This window comes from Elephantulus edwardii, unplaced genomic scaffold, assembly GCF_000299155.1.
Source record: "Elephantulus edwardii isolate Elephantulus edwardi_28Jun2011 unplaced genomic scaffold, EleEdw1.0 scaffold00318, whole genome shotgun sequence".
NCBI classification, from domain to species: Eukaryota; Metazoa; Chordata; class Mammalia; order Macroscelidea; family Macroscelididae; genus Elephantulus; species Elephantulus edwardii.
The window spans coordinates 604847-630261 of NW_006400068.1; the positions used below are offsets into that span (position 1 = coordinate 604847).

Here is a 25415-nt window from a genome sequence, read left to right on the forward strand (position 1 = left end):
TGAGATCATGTCATTTACAGTCTTGATCTTCAGGTCTCTATTTACTGGTTCTGGAGTAGCAAGTAGTTGTACTATTAAATAATTTGGGTTTTATTCTAAAATCTAGAAAGCAAAGTAATTATTTTCATATGTTTGGGTTTTGTCTTGTGTTTTTCCTCTGACATAGATATTTTCTTATGAAAAATATTAAAATATTTTACATCTTACGTTCCTCATGTAGAGATTAGTTGTACATTTATCTTTTTTCTATTGCTTTGTTGAATTTTCTTACATAAAATTAAATCTTGTCTGCATTACAGGGAATACTAGAGCGATCTGAAACAGAAACGAAACAAAGGCTTAGTAACCAGATAGAAAAACTGGAAAATGAGATAGCTCATCTAAAGAAGAAACTGGAAAATGAGGTGGAGCAAAGGCATACGCTTACTAGAAATCTAGATGTAAGTCTGTCAGAAGTCTGAATGTGATTTATTTCTGTTCAGTAATTAGGTATGAACACACTGCTATTTCAAGTTGAAATATTTTGAAAAGATAATTACAAAACATAAATTTTCATTACCTCTTTGTGTTGTAAGTTTTGAATGATTGTCATAATTATGACTTTTATGTTGTTGAGTCTTGGATATTTTTATATTCCTATTTTAGATCTTTGTTTTGGATACACTGAAGTTATTTGGAAGTAGTTTTAACTTTTGTGTCTATTTTTTCATGGTATATAGGCAACCCAAAGCAGCCTTTGCTGAAGCAAGATTTTACTGTGTACTGTATTCAGTGTCACATGTATTACGTATTTTTCCTAATTGCCGATTCCTGATAACAGGCACTGTTACAGAACTACTTATAAATATCAGGCACTCCTCACTCTTTTCCCTTTGATTCTTTCCGTGTCTGAGGCAATCTCACATGGTTGCACTCATCAGCACTCTGCAGAATGTCTAAGGTTCTCTTTACTTTGTTAGCCTGTTGTTGATTTTCTGTTTTAGGAACTCCTTAGCTGCTTTAGTCTCCCTAAATTGCAGATCTGTCTTTATCAGCTTATGCAAAGCTGAGAAATTCTCAATTATGCATGCTGGAAATTCTCAACTCTGTGAACTTAGCCCATCACAGAATACCCATTGTACTTGCTATGTTTGTTTCCTGTCTTAGGGATTTTCATTGTCTTTTGTTCAGAGTCTGAAAAACTGTTTCGTGTGTTTATTCTTAATTATAGGGGTTTTGTTTGTTTCAGGTGGCAGGGAAAATTTAGTTCCTGTTATTTTTATCTTAGCCAGAGTTTTTAAGGCCTGCTAGAGAACAAAACTTTGCCTTACTGGAATGAGGATAGTGTTACTTGTTTTGTTTATTTAGGTTCAACTTTTGGATACAAAAAGACAACTAGATACTGAGGTAAATCTTCATCTTAATACAAAAGAACTTCTTAAAAATGGCCAAAAAGAAATTGCTACATTGAAACTGCACCTTAGTAGTTTGGAAGGCCAACTTGCTTCTCAATCTTCACAAAAAACTGGGAAAGGTAAATAAATAAGTAAATCAACTAATTCTGTATTGTGAATAAAATACATGGTGACTTAGATTTATGGTAAATCCTATATGTTAATAGCTAACTTCTTTATAGATAATGTTAAAGGGGAGAAAAAAACCTTTTTTAATGTTTCTGAAAGATTATAAATTGTTCTTATTCTGCTTGGTGCCTGATCAAGGTATTACCCTAGTTTTCCACTTGAAGTGATTTGCTATTTTAAAACACTTTTTAAAAGGATAAATCATTACAATTTTAAGGTTCAAATAGAAGGTCACTTAGAAAATCTGTAACAGTAGGTTGAGAGATGATATAGGTCTTACTTTAGAGCAGATCACTACTCTTTCTTCATTGATGGCCTCAGGTTAAAGATTGATTCATTGGATTAAGCTTCCTTTTGTGACTATAGCACATTTATTTCCAATTCAAAACTTCTGTAGTTAAGTAACATAATTTCAAGTTTCTGATAGAAAATATATATATATATATATATAAAATGAGCATTATAATATTTATATTACTTTGTACTGCTCAGTTATTTTTTACTCATAGTGATCCTGTAAAATAGAGTAGCATTGGATTACTTAAGGATACTTTGGGTAGAATGTTAAATGACCCAGGAAGTATAAAGAGAAGATGGCAGGAGTACGCAGAGTCACTATATCAGAAGGAATTAGCTGACAAAGAAGAATTTCATGAAATAACATATGAGCAAGAGCCTGTGGTGATGAAGGAGGAAGTTCAAATTGCTCTGAAGGAATTGGCAAAAAACAAGGCTCCAGGAGTTGACGGCATACCCCATGACATATTTCAACAAACAGACACTGCCCTGGATGTGCTCACTAAGTTGTGCCAAGAAATCTGGAGGACAGCCAGCTGGCCAACTGACTCGAAAAGATCGATATTTGTTCCCATCCCAAAGAAAGGTGACCCAACAGAGTACAGAAATTATCAAACAATATCATTAATATCACATGCAAGCAAGATTCTGCTGAAAATTATCCAAAAACGTTTGGAACAATATGTCAGCAGAGAACTGCCAGATGTGCAGGCTGGATTTAGAAGAGGTTGTGCTACTAGGGATCTTATAGCTCGTGTTAGATGGATCTTGGCAGGAATGTCTGTCTGTGCGTCATTGACTATGCAAAGGCTTTTGACTGTATGGATCATAACAAGCCGTGGCTGACTCTGAGAAGAATGGGAATCCCAGAACATTTGATTGTGCTAATGCGAAACCTATACTTGGATCAAGAGGCAGTCGTCAGAACAGAGCAAGGAGACACTACATGGTGCAAAATCAAGAAGGGGGTCCGTCAGGGATGTATTCTGTCTCCATAACTTTTCATTCTGTATGCAGAGCAGATCATCTGAGACGCTGGGCTGTACGAGGAGGAATGTGGCATCAGAATTGGTGGAAGATTCATCAACAACCTGCGTTATGCAGATGGCACAACCCTGCTTGCTGAAACTGAGGAGGACCTGAAACGCTTGCTGCAGAAGGTCAAGGACTGCAGCCTCCTATATGGATTGAAACTCAACATCAAGAAGATAAAGATTCTCACCACTGGGCCAATTGGCAGCATCAGTATGGATGGTGAAGAGATTGAGATGGTTAACAGTTTTAGTTCACCTGGCTCCACAGTCAACATTCTTGGTAACAGCAGCCAGGAAATCAAGAGACTAATTGCATTAGGAAAGTTAGCTGTGAGGGATCTCTCAAGAGTACTGAAGAGCAATGACATCAAGCTGTAGACTAAGGTGCACCTGATCCGGGCTGTAGGCTTCACAATTACGTGCTATGCATCAGAGTTGGACAGTGAATAGGGATGGTAGAGAATTGATGCCTTTGAGCTGTGGTCCTGGAGAAGAGTGTTGAATATACTATTGACTGCTAGTAGAACAAACAGGTTTATCCTAGAGAAGGTGAAGCCAGAATGCTTCCTTGGAGTCAAGGATTCTGAAGCTTCGTCTGACATACTTTGGGCATGTTGCAAGGAGGGACTGGTCCTTGGAGAGGGACATCGTGTTTGGGAGAGTGGAGGGACAGCGAAGGAGAGGAAGACCTTCGATGAGATGGATTGATTCTGTGAGTGGAGTGGTGGGAATGAGTGCTTTTGAGATGGCTAGGTTGGCACAGGATATTACCACGTTTAGAGCTCCTGCACATAGCGTAACTATGAGTCGCAAGTGACTCGATGGCACATAACAACAACCACAACATGAATTGAACTCCAAACATTTGAGGTACATATCCTTATGTGTGTGTATCTGTTATAGTAGTCTTTTTTTATGTCGTGCAATGTGAGAATAATCTTTTTCAACTTGTAATTTTCTTCCTTTACTTATGCATTCTAAAAAGAAAAATAATTGCGTTAAATGATAGATTTGTGGTTTAGAATTAAATTTTTAGGTAATTTAAGAATTTGATAATTTCTTGAGTTTATGACCAAAGTGTGTCACACGAAGTCTCAGAATCCTTCCCTCCAAGGAGCAGCCCAGTTTAACCTTCTCCAGGATGAATCTGTTTGTTTTTTTAGCAGTGCATTGTACCCTCAGCACTCGGTGACTGGGGCAATCAGAATGAGTGTGTCAGAGACGGTGAGATTGGCATAGGACAGAGCAGAGTTTAGAGCCGATGTGCATAGGATCGCTGTGAATCGCAAGTGACTCAACGGCACATAACAAAAATTTGAGTTTACTGGAAATATTTTTTATTCTTATAAATATCTTTAATTTTTTTAACAATGGACTTTAAATGTTTGGATTTTTAAGAAGACTTATAGAAACTGAACACTGTTGGAACAAATGAGGTAAAGAACTGTCTGGAAGGAATATATGATTAGGAGTTATATGTATGACAGTAATCTTATATGAACAAGAAGTGCTCTGCAAAGTAGACTAGGGAAGGGACAGGGATGAAAATGCACAACAGTGAATGAACTTAAAGTAATAAATTTAAAAATAGTTGTCAGGTGTTATTTTGTTATACTTAAATGAATTGAAATATGCATTCTAAATAGTTAAATACTTCCACATTTGAGCCATAATTTTGCATTCTCTTTGATAACTATATATTGTTTGGTAATTTTAATAATGCTCTTTTAGCTCAGCCTAATGACAAAGAAGATGTTGATGACCTTCGGAGTCAGCTAAGGCAAGCAGAAGAGCTGGTGAATGATTTGAAGGAGAGACTCAGAACAAGTACTAGTAATGTGGAACAGTATCGAGCAATGGTCACTAGTTTAGAAGAATCTCTCAACAAGGAAAAACAGGTATAAACAATTCTAAATTGAATTTGAATACACCTATTAATTTTTGTTTTTCTTAATTCAGAACTTGCTATATATGTGAGGCATTGTGAGAAGTATGAATTGCACAGATACTGTTAACCTTTATCTCCTGAACGTACTTGACACTCCTAAGCCAGACAAATAGAAACACAAAACTCAAGCAAGTGGTATGGCTGTAAGTGCTTTAGGAAAGGTATAAGTCAAGTGGTGAGTAAAAGTAGTAGGTTAGATTTTTTTTTAATCTCTTGGAAATGGATGGCTTTATATGAGGGATGGTAATTATGCAGAGTTTGACGAAAAGTAGCTTAATAGAAAGTTACTTCATGTCGTAGGAACCCTTAGCCAAGTACATAGTCTTCACATGATGATAATATGACTAGCTTACTCAATTTTTCACTGTAAAATAGTGATACAGTTTTAAAAGTAGTTAAAAAAACATGTCTCCCATGGATCAACAGACAGCGAATGTGAACATTGAGGCAGAAAAGAAAAAATTAGGAATTTCACAAGAATAAAATGGACAGCTGAGAGAGAGAAGTTGTAATTTAGAATGTGTTTTGCTTTATTTTTGAGCCCCAATGAACCTTTTATTGGTTTGGTTTTTTGTTGTTGTTTGTTTGTTTTTTTACTTTAGTACCACCTCTCATATTTAATTTGGATTTGGGGAAATTAAGACATGTACAGTTTTAATAATTATACCAAATGATATTAAAAAATGTGACTTTTTATCTTTTTGACCACATATAAAGGTGACAGAAGAAGTACATAAGAATATTGAAGTTCGTTTGAAAGAGTCAGCTGAATTTCAGACACAATTGGAAAAGAAATTGATGGAAGTAGAGAAGGAAAAGCAAGAACTTCAGGACGACAAGAGAAAAGCCATAGAGAGCATGGAACAACAGGTAAATTAGGGTGTTGGTGGTTGTTATATGCTATGGAGTCACTTGTGACTCATACCGATGCTGTGTACAACATCCCTAAACCCTGCTCTAACCTGTGTCAACCTCAATGTCTCTGACACTCCTACTTCCATTATCCCATTCACTGAATCGATCCAGCTCATTAAGGGTCTTCCTCTCTTGTGCTGTTCCTCCACCCTCCGAAACATGATTTCCCTCTCCAAGGACTGGTCCCTCCTTGCAACATACCCAAAGTATGTCAGACGAAGCTTCAGAATCCTTGCCTACAAGGAGTAGCCTGGTTTCACACCCTCTATGTTAAACTGTTTGTTCTCCTAACAGTCCCTGGTATATTCAACACTCTCTTTTCTCCCGCACCATAGCTCAAAGGCATCAATTCTCTTTCTGTCATCCCTAATCATTGTCAAACTCTCTGATGCATAGCACACAATTGCAAAGACTATGGCCTGGATTAGGTGGATCTTAATCTCCAGCCTGACATCATTGCTCTTCAGTACTCTGGAGAGGTCCGTGACAGCTGACTTCCCCAAAGCAGTTTGTCTCTTGATTTCCTTGCTGCTGATACCAAGCGTATTGATTGTGGAGCCAAGCAAACTAAAACTGTTAACAGTCTCAGTCTTTTCACCATCCATTATGATTCTACCTATTGGCCCAGTCATATTAATCTTTTTTTTCATTGTACAAATATTTTTGTTAAGTAGTTAACCATTGTACATATTAAGGTAGTCATTGAACACACAACCAAGATTTCAGATATTATGTGACTTGTTCTGTAATTCTTTTGTTGAGAGCTCTGGGCAATAGTCCGCACAGAATTGCACTGCTAACCCAAAGGTGGTACCTCTCCAGCAGTTCAAATACACTAGCCGTTCTGTTGGAGAAATACAGGCAATCTCCTCTTGTGTGATTTAAGCCTCAGAAAACCTAGAGTATCAGCTTTGAGTTAGCTCTGATTTCTTAAGGCAGTGAGTAGGTTTGTTTGTGGAGGAGGTATCTAGTGCTTCCCCCCCCCCCTTTTTTAGTAAAAAGTAAGCTTTTGCATGGGATTGCCTTTTGTTAAATTAGTGAGAAGGGGTATAATGTTACAGAACTTACAAGATCATTTATGTCAGATTATAACCTTTTTATTTTACATTTAATTAGCATTCCTTTGAACTAACTGCATTTTAAAAATCCTTCGCTATCTTAACCCAAGTTTGCAATTGACTTTGGTTTTATTTATTTATTTATTTTTTAAATTTAGTTATCTGAGTTAAAGAAAACACTTTCTAGTGTTCAGAATGAAGTACAAGAGGCACTTCAGAGGGCGAGTACAGCTTTGAGTAATGAACAGCAAGCCAGACGTGACTGTCAGGAACAAGTAAGTGTTAAGACAGTTATTGAGAAATGAACTTTGGTCCTAGAACAATTCGGGGAGTATTTTGAATCAGGTATATTGAGTATTGAGTCAACTTTACAAAATTTAAAATTATTTTTGTTCTTATGTCAGTATTATGAAAATAAATTTAAATTACAAATGAAGGCTAAAAGTAAATAGTTTGGTATCCCTTAAGTACACAATTGGATGAAATGTAGACAGAATACTCAAAGGTACAGCCCAAAGCTTTCTTGGAAGAAACCAAACTTTTAATACATAATTGAGCTTGCATAGGTTTCGTAACCAAATTACTTCAAAGAACTAAAGTTGAATTGTAAAATTGTAGACAAATTAAAAGCTTTGTTTCACAAAGGAATCTTATCAAAGATGAGAAACCGTAACTCTGCATAATGACAGAGGTGAATAATTCATTGTCATGTTCAACAAGTCAGTTCCACAAAGACTAGATACGATTTTTCACAGGTTTTGAAAAAAGTATCACATTATAATGTTTAAGTACACATATACACACATCCATCCAAGTATTTTTCCTATTTTTTAGAATAAATGATTAAACTGGAGAATGGAGAAATAGTAGAATTAAGATATACATCTCTAAATATTGATCATGCTCTGATTTTTAAGTTGCGTAGTATTTACATTCATATAATGTTATGTGTATCAAGTTATTTTAAAAGTAGAATTTAAGAGAAAATGTTTCAAAGGCAGTTGGGCAAAAATGAATGACTTTTTTCTTATTGTTCAACAATATAAAATTAAAATAATATTTCTGTAACTCTGTGTCCTAATGATAATCTTTTTCTTTGGTTTTTTTTCATTTATGTGTGTATGTGTGTGTTCAGCATCCACAGATTAAGCTATCGAAAATAGACAGTAGGAAAGGTTTAAGTAGTTCGAACTGCCCTTCAAAAGTTAAAAGCCTAATATTTTCATTCTATTAGGTCTTATAAGAAATCTATAAGTGATTTCAAGTATACAGAAGGATGTACATAACTTATTTGCAAATATATCATTTTATATAAAGATACTCAGCATCTTCAGATTTTTATATTTTGGATTTCTGGAACCACTCCCTTTTGAAATATTGGTAGCATTTTTCTACAGTTTACACTAGTTTACATAACTTTGAGTTGTGTTTAGTTTTTTAATTTCATAGCATTTGTTTAGAATTTTTACTTAATAATGTTTTTAAATTTTAATTAGTACTTCTTGGTTTTCTTAAAAAATACTGTTTAGCTTTTTAAAGTTTTTAAAATATTTTTGAACAATGAAGATATTTTTTCCCCCAGGCTAAAATAGCGGTAGAAGCTCAGAATAAGTATGAAAGAGAATTGATGCTGCATGCTGCTGATGTTGAAGCTCTTCAAGCTGCCAAGGAACAGGTTTCAAAAATGTCATCAGTTCGTCAACATTTGGAAGAAACAACTCAGAAGGCAGAGTCACAGTTGTTGGAGTGTAAAGCATCATGGGAGGAGAGAGAGAGAGTGTTAAAAGTATGATATTATTAGATCATGATAAAATGTTCTGGGAGATGACAATGATTTTTTTGTTATTATTGATGTGCATTGGAGAGTCAGCTGTTTTGACAGCCTCTTGTCTTACAGGATGAAGTTTCCAAGTGTGTGTCTCGCTGTGAAGATCTAGAGAAACAAAATAGATTACTTCATGATCAGATTGAAAAGTTAAGTGACAAGGTAGTTGCCTCTATGAAGGAAGGTGTACAAGGTCAATTGAATGTATCTCTGAGTGAAGAAGGAAAATCTCAAGAACAAATACTAGAAATTCTCAGGTAAATTTATATTTAAAATTTATATCACTTTACAGTAAAACTACAAATGCTTATATTAAAGGAGTGGCTGTGATTTAGATAAAAAGCTTATTTTGCTTCTTATTAATCAATAACATAGTAACTGTCAAATTAGTGGTTACTGACATTTCATCATACACCATTTTAAACAAATTATTTCAAGTTAAATCTAAATAAATAAGTCACCTTTGAAACCCTAACTGCCTTTCTGATCTCTTTAAAGATACAAGTTTCTGAGGTTATTGTATAATAAATTGTATCTAATTATAATTTATGGTTTATAGAAACATTACTTTTTGTGAAAATGAATGATTTTTGTCATCATAAAAATTACCAGTGTTTTGGTTATTAGGTTGTTTTGTTTTGTTTTGTTTTTCACCTCAGTGTTCAACATTTATATTCCTGCAGATTTATACGACGAGAAAAAGAAATTGCTGAAACTAGATTTGAAGTGGCTCAAGTTGAGAGTCTGCGTTATCGACAGAGGGTTGAACTTTTAGAAAGAGAGCTTCAAGAGCTTCAGGATAGCCTAAATGCTGAAAGGGAAAAAGTCCAGGTATGTATACTAAGCTTTAGAAAAGCATTTGTTAATTTAAAGGAGAAGACCTCATTTCAATTTGTCCTAATAACATTTACTTACTGCTGTTAAGTTGGAAACAACTCAGAGCTGACTCTGTAGCTTCTTCCAAAGCACTAAATCACAAAGGCAGAGATTACTCACCTTTGTTTTGAGGAAACTGCTGGTGGAGTCAAACTGCCAGAGCATTGGTTTAGCAGCACAAATACCTGTGAACCAGGCCACCAAGGTTTGTTCAAGGCATTTATAGAAAATAAGGATCCAGTACCAATTGAGGCATGATGAAATACCAATTGAGGCATGATGAAATACCAATTGAGGTGTTTTAGGACAGAATACAAACTTAGGTGTTCTCATTATACCAAGAAATTTAGAAGACAATTGGCTTCGCCAGCCTACTTGAAGAGATCCATATTTGTTCCCAGACCAAAAAAAGGTGACCCAATAAAATACAGAAATTATTCAGTAGTATCATTAATATCTTGCACCAGTAAAATATTGTTGAAGTTTTTTAAATACTATCTAGAACAATATGTTGTCAAGGAACTGTTAAAATTCAGGCTGGATTCAGAAGAGGCTGTGAAATAAGAGATGGTTCTTGACTGAAAGTAGAGAATGCCATACAGACATTACTTTTGTTTTATTGACACTGTAAAAGCATTTGACTGTCTGGGTCATAATAAATTATGATTTACCTTGAGAAGAATAGGAATCCCAGAATATTACATTGTGTTCATGCAGAACCTGAACATAAGCTAAGAAGCAGCTGTCCAAACAGAACAAACACTGCAGAGTTTAAAAACTGAAAAAGTGTACATGGTTGTATCCTTCCACCATACCAAAGGTGCAACTGATACAGACTAAGATCTTTTCAATTACTTGCTATGCTTCAGAAAAGTGGACAATGACAAAGGATGACAGAGATTTGATGACTTTGAGTTGTGGTGCTAGAGAAGAGTGTTGAAAATACCATGATGGACTGCTAGGAGAACAAACAGGTCTGTTGTAGAGAGAGTGAAATCAAGATGCTCCCTGGAGGCAAGGATTTTGAAGCTCCACATCACATACCTTGGACATGTCAGTCCTTGGAGAAAGACATCATGTTTGGAAGGGTGGACTAACTACAGGAGTGGAAGATCCAAGATGAGATGAATTGATTAAGTGATTGGAGAAGTGGGATTAGGTCTGGTGGAGATAATGCGATTGACTAAAGATCGTGCAGAATTCAGAGCTTTTCTGCATAGGGTTGCTATGAATCACAGGCATCTTGACAGCACATATCAGCAACAATATTCACCTTGCATGTTGATCAAATCATTCAAGGAACTGAGCCATGTGGAGAAGAATGTGGTTTCAGGATTGGAGGAAGATAGCAACCTATGCTTGTTTCATGTAGATGACACAACTTTGCTTTCAGAAAGTGAAGAAAACATAAAGCAATTACTGAAAATCTAAGACGACGGCCTTGAAAATGTTTCCATTTTTACATCAGGAGTACGAATATCCTCATCACTGGATTAGAAAGAACAAATATAAAAAGATTTAAGTAGAGGCCTGGAATAATGTTTGCATGTAATATTAGTTCTATCTGTTGATAACACATTAGGTTACTTATCTAGTGCTTCTGTAACATAAATGCTACAAATGAATGACTTTAACAAGCAAATTCTATCATAATTTAGAATACTGAAGGCCAGATTCAGGACACTTTTAGTTCTGGAAGAATATTCTTATTCTTTGACTCCTTGGTGATCTTCATGTGACTTGACATCAGTCTCCACCCATTTCTCTCTGCCTCCTTGCTTGATTAATATATCAAAAAAGATTGACTCAAGACATAATACTAATTTTTACCTTATTAATAAGCCATGTCATGATTCCATAGTGGCCAGTGCCTGTACATTTCAACTTGCTAATGCCTAGAATGTGTATATGCTCTGCTTTATTTTGACAGCTTCTAACTCTCTACATTCATACTTTGTGCATTCCATATACCAGTTATTTTGCTGCTGTTTCTCCTTATTATCTTTCACTCCAAGGGCTCATCTCTAGCATTAAGTCAGTGTGTTCCTCTGTTGTGCATATTCTGTAAAAGATAACATAGAATGTATTTACTGCCAGCTTTGTAATCTCTTGCCTCGGTTTTATTTCTTTGCTGTTACTTTTATCAAAGGTAAACATGTGAACACAATTTTGCTTTTAAAGATTTACATTAAATGCTTTCTACTTTTTGGTATGATGGTTTAGGAATGTCTTCTTGTCACATAATCTTGGTAGAAGATGAATCTTTCATTTGCATTGCTTATTAGATAAAAGGATTCTGGCTTATTAATGAGGTAGAATTAAGTATTATGTCTTCAGTCAATCCCTTGATATCTTAATCAAGCCGGGGGGAGGGGAATGGCCTCATTTAAACTTATCTTGAATTTCTGGCCATGGCACCAGGGATATTGAGGTCAGATGGATCTTGTTAGAAAGTGGAAAATACCAGAAGAATGTCTGTTTATGTTTTACTGACTATGCATAGGCATTTGACTGTATGGCTTAAAACAAATGATGGCTAACATTGAAAATTGGATTGCTAGAACACTTAGTTGGGCTTTTATGAAACTTAGACAAAGAAGTGGTTGTCTGAACAGAACAAGGGAGCATTGCATCTGTTTTAAATCCAAGGCATGCATCAAGTCTGTATCCTCTTTCTGTATTCGTTTAATCTGTATACTAAACAAATAATTTGAAAAGCTGGGCTTACGAAGAAGAATGAGGTATCAGGATCAGATAAAAGACTCCTGAACAACCTGTGTTTTCAGTTGACAACCTTGCTTGCTGGAAGTTAGGAGGACTTGAAACACTTGGCTACAGAAGATCAAAGACTACAGCCTTCAGTATGGATTACACCTCAGCATCAAGAAAGCAAAAATCGTCACCATTGGGCCTATAGGCAACATTATATAGATGGAGAAAAGATTGAATTTCTCACTGATGTCATCTTAGTTGGATCCAGAGTCAACACCATCGGTATCAGTCCTCAAAAAATCTGAAGAAATAGTGCACTAGGAAAGTCCGCTGTCAGGGACCTTAATGCTTAATGCTCTTAATGAAGAGCAATAACATCAGGTTAAAGACTACGTTGTTCAAGCCATGTTTTTTCAGTCACCTATTATACCTCTGAGAGCTGGACAATGAATAAAGAAGTAGGATCAGTGCTTTTCAGTTGTCATGTTTGAGAAGAATGTGGAGCATCTCATGGATGCCAAAATAAAAAAAAATGTCTTGGAGAAAGTGCAGCCAGAGTGTTCTTTAGAGAGAAGGATGGTGAAGCTTCATCTCAAATACTTTGGTCATGTTGTTAGGAAAGACTGTTCCTTGGAAAAGAAAATGGTATTTGAAAAGGTGGAGGGTTTGCAAAAGAGAGGAAAACCCTTAATGAAATGTATTACCAACATGGTTGCAACAATGAGATAAGTATATCAGAGATAAGGATGGCACAGGACAAGACAGGGTTCGGATTTTTGTTCATAGGGTCACTTGGAGTCGTATCAGACTCAGTATCACTTAACAACGTTAGAGTCAATTCCAACTCATAGTCAGCCCTACAGGATAGAGTGGAATGGTGCTTTAGAGTTTCTGAGGCTTTACATCATTACAGAAGCAAGCTATGTTATCCATCTCACATGGAATGGTTTGTGGATTCAAATCTTTGACCTTTTACTAGCAATTCACACTTAGTCTGTTACACAGCCAGGCCTCGTCATCATTACATACTGACCTATATGTATGTTTGCATTTTAGGTAACTGCGAAAACCATGGCCCAGCATGAAGAATTGATGAAGAAAACAGAAACAATGAATGTAGTTATGGAGACCAATAAAATGTTAAGGGAAGAAAAGGAAAGGCTTGAACAGGATCTGCAGCAAATGCAGGCTAAGGTTTGTAACTTTCAGAACTGAGGAATATTAATAATATTTAAACATTATAAATATTGTTTACATTTAAGTATTTAAAAACTTCGGCACTATTCTCAGGTGAGGAAACTCGAGTTAGATATCTTACCATTACAAGAAGCAAACGCTGAACTGAGTGAGAAAAGCGGTATGCTTCAGGCAGAGAAGAAATTATTAGAGGAAGATGTCAAACGTTGGAAAGCACGTAACCAGGTAAATGTATGCTGATTTTAAATAATAGGGTAAAATTTAGGGAGATAAAAATATTTAAGGAACTGATGAAAATAATGTTAGATGTGGAAATCTCATATGTGTGCATATTACAATTGTTAATTCAGGTTTTAACCTTTTTTTATTATAGTATGTGTTTTTGAAATTTTTTTCTAGAGCAGATTGTTGATTACCTTTGAGTCGAGCAGGAATGATGATGACCCTGTGAACAAAAGGCCTGAAGCCTCTCTACAACCATCAACATTTATCAAAGTTCATAGAGTTTCTGGAGGCATGTTATTTAGGAAATGGATGCCACTCCAGATTAGTTTTATAAAAAACTGCAGATAGTACAGGGCTCTTATGCTTAGTACTGTTTCTGAATATTGCTTATTTTCTCTGATATGTAGTTTTTCTAATTTGTTAAACAAGATTGCAATAGCAGTGTTTGTGTTTCAGAAATTAAGTAATAAATGTAAAACTTGGCATCTGGAAAATTCTGTAGGATAGCGACCATTATTATTAGAGTAAGGTGATAGAATTTTAGAATTTACTTGGTAATGTTCTTACTGAACAGTCAGTTGAAGAATCATGAAGAGAAAAGAGGTACCTGCTCAAATCTAGAAGCTTTACTGATATCCTGTGTACCTTTCCCGGTTAATGAAATCAGTTATATTTTTATTTACTTCATTATTGTTTAAATATTAATATGTTCTATATAATTTTTTTAAAATTTTAAATTACTTTCTATTGCCATGGGAAAGTCTGCTGTTAGGGACCTCTCCAAAGTACTGAAGAGCAATGGTGTCTCTCTGGAGACTAAGGTGCATCTGATACAGGCTTTGGTCTTCCCAATCACTTGTTATGCATCAGGGAGTTGGACAATGACCAAGGAGGATAGAAGGAGAATTGATGCCTTTGAGCTGTGGTGCTGGAGAAGAGTATTGAGAATACCATGGACTGCTAGGAAAACAAACAGATTTGTCCTAGAAAGGGTTAAACCGGGTTGCTCCTTGGAGGCAAGGATTCTGAGGCTCCATCTAACATATTTTGGACATGTTGTGAAGAGAGACCGGTCCTTGGAAAAGGACATCATGCTTGGGAGGGTGGAGGGACAGCGCAGGAGAGGAAGGCCCTCTATGAGGTGGATTGATTCAGTGACTGGGATAATCGGGATGGGAGTGTCAGAGACGGTGCGATTGGCACAGGACAGAGCGGAGTTTAGGGCTGTTGCACATAGGGTCGCTATGAGTCGCAGGCGACTCGACGGCACATAACAACAACATATGAAGTTAAGTACTTACATTAAAAACTATTAGATTCTTTGAAACCTTTTAACTTGACATCTTTGCTGACTAATCTGAAATGTTTATTCACAACTATGAAAAAATAGTAAACAGTTGAAATTTTATTTTACCTCCATTTTGGCTAAATAAGCATTAAGCTTTAATCTGATTATCTTATCATTTAATGCCTTATCCTTATGCTTGCATGAAAGCCAAAATTTTAACTGTTACCATCTTATTGTATCATTTATTTCATTAAACATCTAAAGCCATATTTTATGTTTTTGTTATTCTAGCATCTAGTAAACCAACAGAAAGATCCAGATACAGAAGAATATCGGAAACTCCTTTCTGAAAAGGAAGTTCACACCAAGCGTATTCAGCAGTTGACAGAAGAAATAGGAAAATTGAAAGCTGAAATTGCAAGGTGTGTTGAAAGAAACCTTAAATTCCATATAATATACAAAATTCAGTTTTTTTATGGAAGTGTTTTCTGATTCTGAAAAGAATGTAAATTTCTGAATCCCTCCATATAGCTTTCATTTTATTTTCTTACAAAATCAAGCGAACAAACAATAATTTAATGGTATATCTGTGTTACTGTTTTTAAAAACTTAACAGAATAAATCTAAATAAAAATTATTTTCTCAACAGCAGTCAGAGTAACTTGAAAGTAACATGTTCCTTAGTTTAGCATATTCACAAGGCTTTTAAAAACATTTTTAGTAAAGGAAATCTAAATAGGTAGACAATTATTTTTCCTTAATGAACTTAGAACTAGTGAACTGTATTAACATAAGCCTTTTTTACTTTTGTGTTCAAGCTATAGTGTCATATCTTCTCAGCCTAGTCCCTATTTATATAATCCTTTATCACTTAAAAATTTTTGTCATTTATTATTTCATGCTTTATCCATAACTATTATTTGGTATTATTAATAAAGATAGTATTCCTTAAAGATGAGGAAGCTAAGATGTAAACAACTACCCAAGATTACAGAATTAGTAATTGGTAGGCATTAGTGGGATATGATTGACCAGCTTTGGGGTCTTTGAATCAAATAATCATATTGTATACTATGTAGGGAATGAAAAACAGAGGAAGGATATTGTTTCATTCATACTAAAAACGTCAATTTCAAGTTCTTTCTTTCCTGAAATACCATATTGTGATAGGATAATACTCATAATGCGTACAAAGAAGACCTGTTAACACAACTGTTACTAGTGCCTCCATCTAGAGCCAAAAAGGAAGAAATTGAGAATATTTACCAAATTTTGCAGTCTGAAATTGACCAAACATGCTGTTTAAGATACGTTAATGGTAATCGGTGACTGGAATGCAAAAGGAAACTGTGAAGAAAAAACAGTAGTTGGAAAATACGAGTCTGGTGATAGGAATGAAGCTGGAAATAGAAAAATTGAATTTTGTATTTATAATCATTTATTCATTGCAATTTGTTTTCTCTAAAAGACAAAAGACAACTTTACACTTGAATTTTTGCCCTTGGACTGCATAGTAGTAATCATAGAAGAAATCATTGGAGAAGCTCAATATCAACAGTCAAAACTAGCCCAGGGGCAGACTGTGGGTCAGATTATTAATTGTTCATTAGCAAGTTCAGATTAAGGCTGAAGAAAATGAAAATTAGTCCACAGGAACCAAAATACAATCTTGACTCAATTCTATTGGAATTTCATGTTAATCTTAAGATAGGTTTGAAGCATTAAACATGAATGGTAGAAGACCATATGAATTGTTGGATAATACCAAGGACATCATCCATGAAGAAAGCAGAAGGTCATTACAAAAACAGGAGAAAGGAAAAACTGAAATGGATGTCAGAAGAGATTCTAAAGATTTCATTGGAACATTGAAAAGCCAACTCTAAAGGAAAACATGTTAAAATAAAAGAGCTGAATGGACAATTTTAAAGGGCAGCTTGGGAGGACAAAGCAAAGTATTATAATGGAATGTCCAGAGAGCTGGAATAGAGAGTAAAAAGGGAAGAACTTGCTCTACATTTCTCAAGCTGAAAGAATTGAAAAACAAATTTAAGCCTCTGGGCAGTATATTGAATGACCCAGAGAGCATCAAAAGAAGATGGAAGGAAAACACAGCATCACTATACCATAAAGAATTGTTTGACACTGAAAAATTTCAGGAAGTGCAATATGAATGGGCACCACTGGTAATGAAGTAGGAAGTAGAAGCTGCATTGAAGGCATCAGCAAAAAAAAGTAAGGCCCTAGGAATTGATGGGATACCAATTGACTTATTTCAGTTAACAGCTGAAGCCTTGGATGCACTTACTAGTCAATGCCAGGAATATTTGAGGATGGCTCTCTGGCCAACGGATTAGAAGAGATTTGTGTTTGTTCAATGGATTAGAAGAGGTCCATATTTGTTCCTATTCCCAAGAAGGGTGACTGAACTGAATCTGGAAATTATTGAACAATATTATTGATACTGCATGCAAGTAAAAATACTCTTGAAGATCATTTAAAAACAGCTGAAACAGTACATACATAGGAACTACCTGAAGTTCAAACAGGATTTAGAAGAGACTATGTCATCAGGGATATCATTGCTGGTGTCAGATGGATTCTGGCTGAAAGTAAGGAATTCTAAAAGGATATCTATCTGTGCTTTATTGACTATGCAAAGGCATTTAACTGTGTGGATCATGATAAGTTGTAGCTGACACTGAGAAGCGTGGGAATCCCAGAGCACTTGATTGTACTCATGCAGAACCTATACTTGGGCCAGGAGGCTATTGTGTGAACGGAGCAGGGGAACATTGCATGGTTTGGAACTGGGAAGGGCATGCATCAGGGTTGTATTCTTTCTCCATACCTGTTCAATATATGCTAAGCAAATTATCTGAGAAGCTGGACTCTGTGATGAGGATTGTGGTATGAGGATTGGAGGGGTCATCAGTACATTCATTATGCAGATGATACAACCTTGCTGTAAGTGAGTAGAGCTTGAAGCACTTGTTGCAGAAGATCAAGGAATGCAACCTTCAGTATGGATTGTGTCTCAGCATCTAGAAAACCAAGATTCTTAGCACTGGATCAATAGGTAGTATAATGATGGAAGGAAAGGATATTGAAACTGTCAACAGCTTCATCTTGCTTGGATCCACAATTAACATCTTTGGTACAAGCAGCCAGGAAATAAGGAGACCTTGCACTGGGAAAATCTGCAGTTAGGAACTTTTCCAAATTATTGAGGAGTACTGATGTCAGCTTGAGGACTAGCATGTGTCTAATTCAGGCCATAGTCTTTCCAGTTACTAGTTACGTATACGAGATCTGGATAGTAAATAAGAAGGAGAGAAGAATTGCCGCCTTTGAGCTGTGGCATTGGAGAAGAGCACTGAATATCCCATGGATGGCTAAGAGAATGAACAGATACGTCTTAGGGTAAAGCTGGAGTGCTCTTTGGAGGCAAGAAGGATGAGGCTTCGCCTCACATACTTGCACATTTTACTAGGAGGTGATTTTAAGAGAAGGACATGTTGAGAAGGGTAGAGGGTTGGTGGGGGAGAAGAAGAACCTCAAGCAGGTGGATTGATATGGTGGCTGCTGCAATGGGCTCTTGTGTGTCAAGAACTGTGAGGATGGTGTAGGATAGGACAGGATTTGGATCTTTTTTCATAGGGTTGCTATGAGTCATGCTCGACTCGACAGCACCTAATAAATATTGTTAAAGTTATAGTCTTCAGATTTATATGACATTATAGTCAATTTACAGTAAAATAGAGGGGTTGGCAAACTGCAGCCCAAACCCCAGATTAAACATCAACCATTTCTTGATTTTGTATAGGACAGCCTGCTAAGGATTATTTTTACTTTTTTAAGGGATATGAAAAAACTATATTCTGCAAAACTTAGCCTTTTTACTGTCTGACACACAAAGTTTGGCATCACTTCATGAAATACATACAGTATTGTTGTTGCTCTCAACTCTCTGGATCAGAATCTGAGTACCACCATTTTGTTGTGTAAAATATTAAAAAAAGACCATAGAAATTTAAATTTAATTATGTTAAAATTTGAGAAATAATTCATATATTTATACTTTTTTTCTTGTCTTTTCAAAGGTCAAATGCAACTTTAACAAACAACCAGAACTTAATCCAGAGTCTAAGGGAAGATTTAAATAAAATAAGAACTGAAAAGGAAAACATTCAGAAGGAGTTGGATGCCAAAATTGTTGATATCCAAGAGAAAGTAAAAACTATTACACAAGTCAAGAAAATTGGACGTAGATACAAGACTCAGTATGAAGAACTTAAAGCACAACAGGATAAGGTATTTGGGGAGGGAGTATGTATTAGGAGAGTCTTCTAAAAATCATCTGTCCTTAGAATTTGGAGTATTAGCTTTTTTTTAATTCTAAGCTCTATAAACTTAATCTAATTCTCAAATTTATTCTCATGTTGAAATACCCTGATGACTGACAATCTGATGAGTTTTTAGAGCCTGTAAATTACACACATGAGGAGATTGTCCATCCTTCTCTTGTTGAACCACTGGTGTTTTTGAGCTTCCAGAGAAGCACTACATTTATGTTAACAGTGCAACCACTTACACAGAGCTAGTGTATCATAAATCATTATAAAGTTACAAATTTTGCAGTTAGCGCCTTAGCATATCATCATGATACATATGAGAATATCTTTGCCAATACAGAAGAGTTCATGTGTGTTTAGGGATTTATAGGCTGTTCTTTCTTTCTTTAGTGTGAAAATGTATTACTGTGACTAACATTTACTTGCATGGTATCAACTTTGTTAGCTGATCTATATCCAGCATCCAATTTCTATAAGAAAAATAGTGTAATTTTTTTAACTTATTTACTATTTCTGAACATAAATATTGCCTTAGAAAAATGTAGACATATAAAAGAAATTAGTGGCTGGACCGTGAGCCCCTCCAGACAGCGAGCTGCCGAGTACGGGCCAGACAGCTGTAATTTGATTGAGGTCCCAGCGCATACTTGCTCCATGCCTGTACCTCATGTACAGTCAACTAACTGCCTTTAATCGAGAACATCTTTGTCTGACTTAGGTGCAACATAAGAGGCTGCTTTCACAGGCCCTGAGCTGAAACTTCCCTTGGGTTAGAAGTTCTAAGAGAAATAATGGCAGGGTAGCTGCCTCACTGTCTTCTGGAGCACTTATTCAGATAACCTATCATTATCACCTCAGGCATGAAAAACTACCATAGCAATGTCACCTAAGAAGCAGGCTACCTCACACAAGCTCAGAGCAAGCTGTCACCCCCAAAAAGTGACACAGTATAAATGGATTTCTTGAAGCAAAGAGGTTTGATGGAACTTTCTGATACAGAATTTAAAAGAACAATAATTGAATATTTTTAATGGTGAAAGACAAACTTGAAGAATTACAGGACACTGCAAGCAAAAACCAGGAGGAGTTTTCAAAAAAGTCCAAAACAAAGCAGATAAAATAAATGAGGCATTAAAGGCTCTGGAAAAACAAGAAACCATGATCCAGAATATGAGGTCCTATGTCTCAGAGGCTGTTAACATGATGGAGGGACACATAAACAGAGTAGTTGAAGAGATAGAACACAGAACCAGTGAAGTAGGAGCTAGAATTGTCACCACTGGTCTGCCAGAGCAAAAAGCAGAATCAAAAAGGAAGGAAAAAAGAAGAAAACCTAGGAATTATGTGGGACACCATCAAGAGAAATAACATGAACAGAATAGGAGGAAGAAAGTAAAGGCACTGAAAAAGCTGTGGACGAATTATTAGAAGAAAACTCCCCAGGCATAGTGAAGAATGTGAGAATATATATTCAAGAAGCAGAGTGAACTCCATATAGAATAGACCCCAAAAGAAAAACACCAAGGTATATCATAGTCAAATTTGCCTGAACCAAAGTTAAGGGGAGAATTCAGAAAGCAGCAAGAGAAAAATAAAGAAACCTATAAGGGAGAGCAATTAAGATTAAGTACCAATTCCTCAGCAGAAACCATGTGAGCAAGAAGACAATGGAATGATGTATATCAAGCACTCAACACAACTGAAACCAAGAACACTCTACCCCACAAAATTGTATGTCACATATGGAGGGGAGATAAAGATATTCCCAGAAAAACAGAACCTAAGGGAGTTAGTAAACACAAGATCAGCATTGCAGGAAACACTGAGAGACATCCTTCTTACATAGGTGCCATAGAGAGCAGGATGGACCACAGTAACTAGCAACAACACCAAAAAGAATTCAAACAAAATGATAGCAATAAAACCTTGCCTCTCAATAATCACACTGAATGTGAATGGAGAAAAAGAGTAGCAGATAGGATAAAAAAAAACCCAAAATCTTATCAATATTTCGGGGAGCTCTGGTGGCCTAGTGGCAAGGAGCTGCAACTACAATCCCAGAGGTGAACGGTTCAAATCCACCAGATGCTCTGCCGGGGAAGGAGGGACAATCTCCTCCTGTACCAGTCAGATCTGATTTGATGGTACACACACACACACAAAAAATCTTATCAATATTTCATCTACAAGAGACGTACATGAAAAATGAACAAAAAGGCTTGAGAAATATATACCAAGCAGATGGCAACCAAAAAAAGCAGGAATAACAATATTAATCTCTGATAAAATAAATTTGAATGCAAGAACCATCACAAAGGACAAGGAAGGCTACTACATAATGCTTAAAGGGTCATTAGAACAAGAGGACATAATAATATCTATGCACCAAACAGAAGACCTGCAAAATACATAAAACAAACATTAAAAAAACTGGAAAAGGAGATAGACAAAACTAGAGACTTCAGTACACCACTCTCAAGAAAAACTAGAACTGCCAGAAAAAAACTCAAAGATGCTCAAGAATTAAAGCACACAATAAACCAACTCGACCTCATAGATACAGGCTAATGCACCCCCCAGAAACACAGTATAACTTCTTCTCCAACGTGCCTGGAACATTTTCCAGAGTAGGTCACGTTTTAGGCCACAAGGCAAGCAATGCTACAAAATTAGAAATTAATAACAAGAGGATAAAGAAGAACACACCATACATTTTGGAAGCTGAACAACACCTTGCTTGAACATGAATGGGTACTAGAAGAAATAAAAAATGAAATTTAAAAGTTTCCCTTTATTTTTATTATTTTTTTTTTTTTTTTATGTATGTACCATCAAATCAGATCTGACTGGTACAGGAGGAGATTGCCCCTCCTGCAGCAGAGCATCTGGTGGATTTGAACTGCATACCTCTGGAATTACAGTGCAGCTTTTTGCCAGTAGGCCTCCAGAGGTCCCTGTAAGTTTCTTGACACAAATGAAAATACCACTTACCAAAACCTCTCTCATATAGCCAAAGCAGTAATCAGAGGACAGTTTATAGCAATAAGCAAACACATGAAAAGCAGGAAAAAATGACCATTGTCTCTCTAACCCAACATCTCCAGCCAATTGAAAAAGAACAGCAAGAAAACCCAACACTCTCTAAAAAAACAAATTATAAAAATTAAAGTGGAAATAAATGAAATAGAAAACCGAAAAACGGTTCAGACCATCAACAAAACTAGGAGTTGGTTCTTTGAAAAGGTCAATAAAATTGACAAACCACTAGCAAAACAAAAGTAACAGATATTCCCAATAAAAAATGAAATGGCAACATCAGAACAGAACCAACTAAAAAGGTTAACAATTGAGTATTATGAAAAACTATACTAAAACAAATGTGAAAACCTAGAGATCTTAAGTACTTAGAAATTCAAATTCACTACCTACCTAAAATGACGCAGACTGAAATTGAACACCTGAACAGACCCCATAACAAAAGAAGAAAATGAAAATATAATAAAACAACTTCCAGCGAAAAAAAGCCCTGGACCAGATGGTTTTACAAGTGAAATTTATTAAACATTCAGGCAATGTCACCAGTTCTACATAAAGTATTTCAAGAGATAGAGAAAGATGAAATGCTCCCAGATGCATCCTATGAAGCAAACATCCTTGATATGTAGGCCAGGTAAAGACACCAGTAGGCCAGTTTCTCACATGAACATAGTTATAAAAATCCTGAATAAAATCCTGACCAATAGAATCCAACGATACATCAGAAAATAATTCACCAAGACCAAGTGGGATCCATAACAGGTATGCAAGGATGGTTCATCATAAGAAGAACAATCAGTGTAGTTCATCACATTAACAAAGCAAAGAAGAAGAATCACATGATCCTATCAGTTGATACAGAAAAGTCCTTTGACAAAATCCAACACTCTTTCCTGATTAAAACACTCAACAAAATAGGATTAGAGGGGAATTTACTCAACATAGCCAAAAGTATATAAACAAACCTGAGAGCCAACATTGTTCCCAATGGACAGAGATTAAAGGCATTCCCTTTGAGAACAGGAATTAGGAAAGGATGCCCACTATCACCTCTCCTATTCAGTATTGTATTGGTAGTCTTAGCGGCAAGAGAAGGAAATAACAGGTATCCAGATTGGCAAAGAGAAGATAAAATTATCTTTATATGCAGATAATATGATAGTATACTTAGAAAAACCTAAAGACTCAGTAAGAAAACTACTGGACACAGTTGACCAATTCAGCAAAGTGGCAGAATATAAGATCAACATACAAAAATCAGTTGGATTTCTCTACAGTGACAAAGAAAATACAGAACTGGAGCTAAGAAAAACAATACCTTTCAGAATAGCTGATCACGAGATTAAATACTTGGTAGTAAAGCTAACCAGAAACACAAAGGATCTATTCAAAGAAAATTACAAAACATTACTACCAAAAAAGCAAAAAGAGACCTGGAAAAAATAGAAGGATATACCTTGTTCATGAATAGGAAGGCTCAATATTGTGAAAATAACAACCCTACCAAAGGCAGTCTACACATTTAATGCAATCCCAATACAAATACCAATTCCATTCTTCAATGAGATGGAAAAGACAATCTCCAATTTCATTTGGAATGGAAAGAGTTCCCAAATAAGCAAAACACTCCTTTAAAAGAGGAACAAGGTAAGAGGCATCTCCCTGATTTAAGATCCTACTACATTGCCGTGGTGATGAAGACAGCGTGGTACTGGGACAATGGCAGACATATAGATCAATGAAATAGAATTGAGAAATCAGCCCATCTACCTATGGACACCTGATTTTTTTGAGAAGGAGATAAAATCAGTTACGTTAACCATGGCCTTTTAAACAAATGTTTTAGCAAAATTGGAAAACTTTCTGCAGAAAACTGAAGCAAGATCCACACTTCACTCCATACACAAAAACCAACACAACAGTGTATCAAGGACCTAGGACTAAAACCAAAGCCTATAAACTTCATTAGAGAAAAACTTGGAAGAACTATAGAACCCCTAACACACAGCATGAACAGTTTTCTAAGCCTCCTTAAACACCTTTAATCAGGAGAGGATAAAATAGATGAGTGGGATCTTCTAAGAATAAAATCCAAAACGTCTCCAACAGGGTAAAAAGAGAAGCCGTAGACTGGGGAAAAGTATTTGGTAATGATATGTCTAATAAGGGATTTATATCTGGAATTTATAGAAGACATGAGCACCAAAACAAGATAAACAACCCAATTGCAAAATGGGCACAGGATATGAACAGACACTTCAACAAAGAAGACATTCAGATGACAAACACACACTAAGAAATGTTCAAAATCCCTACCTCTAAGAGGGATGCAAATCAAAACTATGAGATACCATCTCACTCCAGTAAGAATAGCAAAATTTAACACAACAGCAAACAACAAATGCTGGCGAGGTTGCAGAGAAACTGGAACCCTCTTTCACTGTTGGCGGGAGGGTAAAATGGTGCAGCAACCACTGTGGAAGTCAGTATGGCACTTTCTCAAAAAGTTGGAAATAGAAATACCATTTGACCCATCAGATTCATTAGTGGGAATATACCCTAAAGAAACCAGAACTGCCACCCAAGCAGATAAATGCAAACCCTTGTTTATTGCTGCTTTGTTCACAATAGCAAGGAGTTGGAAACAACCAAGTGCCCATCAACAAATGAATGGATAGAAAAACTCTGGTACATTGTCCTCCATTGAAAAACAACTCTCATGTAATATCCTACAAAATGGATGACCTGGAGGACATTGTGCTAAGTGAGATAGCTCAGTCACAAAAGGACAAATATTCCATAGTGCCACTGTTGTAAAGCTGGACTGAAAACAGCTTTGGGGGAATACTAAGAAAGAAAAGAGGGCATAAATAATGTACACTGCATTGAAACAGATGACAGAGAAATGTTTAAAGGGAATATATGATTAGGTATTATTTGCATACAAGAGTGCAGAATGAGAGCTGCATAGTGAAGTCGACTGGGGGTGGGCAGGGCCGAATTGTTTAACAATGAAAGAATTTTTTTATTTTTTTTTTTTTTGCTTTTCAAAGAGAAGAGCGAACTGGTGGTAGGGTCGGCAATGAG

General features: G+C 36.0%; 1 protein-coding gene across 1 annotated transcript in view; it reads left to right on the forward strand.

Moving 5' to 3' along the window:
• TPR (translocated promoter region, nuclear basket protein) overlaps positions 1-25415 on the forward strand; it is a 114198-nt gene that overhangs the window by 35361 nt on the left and 53422 nt on the right. The window contains exons 20-31 of the mRNA XM_006901318.1: positions 300-440; positions 1348-1513; positions 4625-4791; positions 5559-5711; positions 6973-7089; positions 8397-8600; positions 8712-8896; positions 9323-9470; positions 13284-13421; positions 13518-13649; positions 15229-15359; positions 19041-19251. Of these exons, the coding sequence (XP_006901380.1) occupies positions 300-440; positions 1348-1513; positions 4625-4791; positions 5559-5711; positions 6973-7089; positions 8397-8600; positions 8712-8896; positions 9323-9470; positions 13284-13421; positions 13518-13649; positions 15229-15359; positions 19041-19251 (1893 nt within the window). The remainder of the gene's footprint in view (positions 1-299; positions 441-1347; positions 1514-4624; positions 4792-5558; positions 5712-6972; positions 7090-8396; positions 8601-8711; positions 8897-9322; positions 9471-13283; positions 13422-13517; positions 13650-15228; positions 15360-19040; positions 19252-25415) is intronic.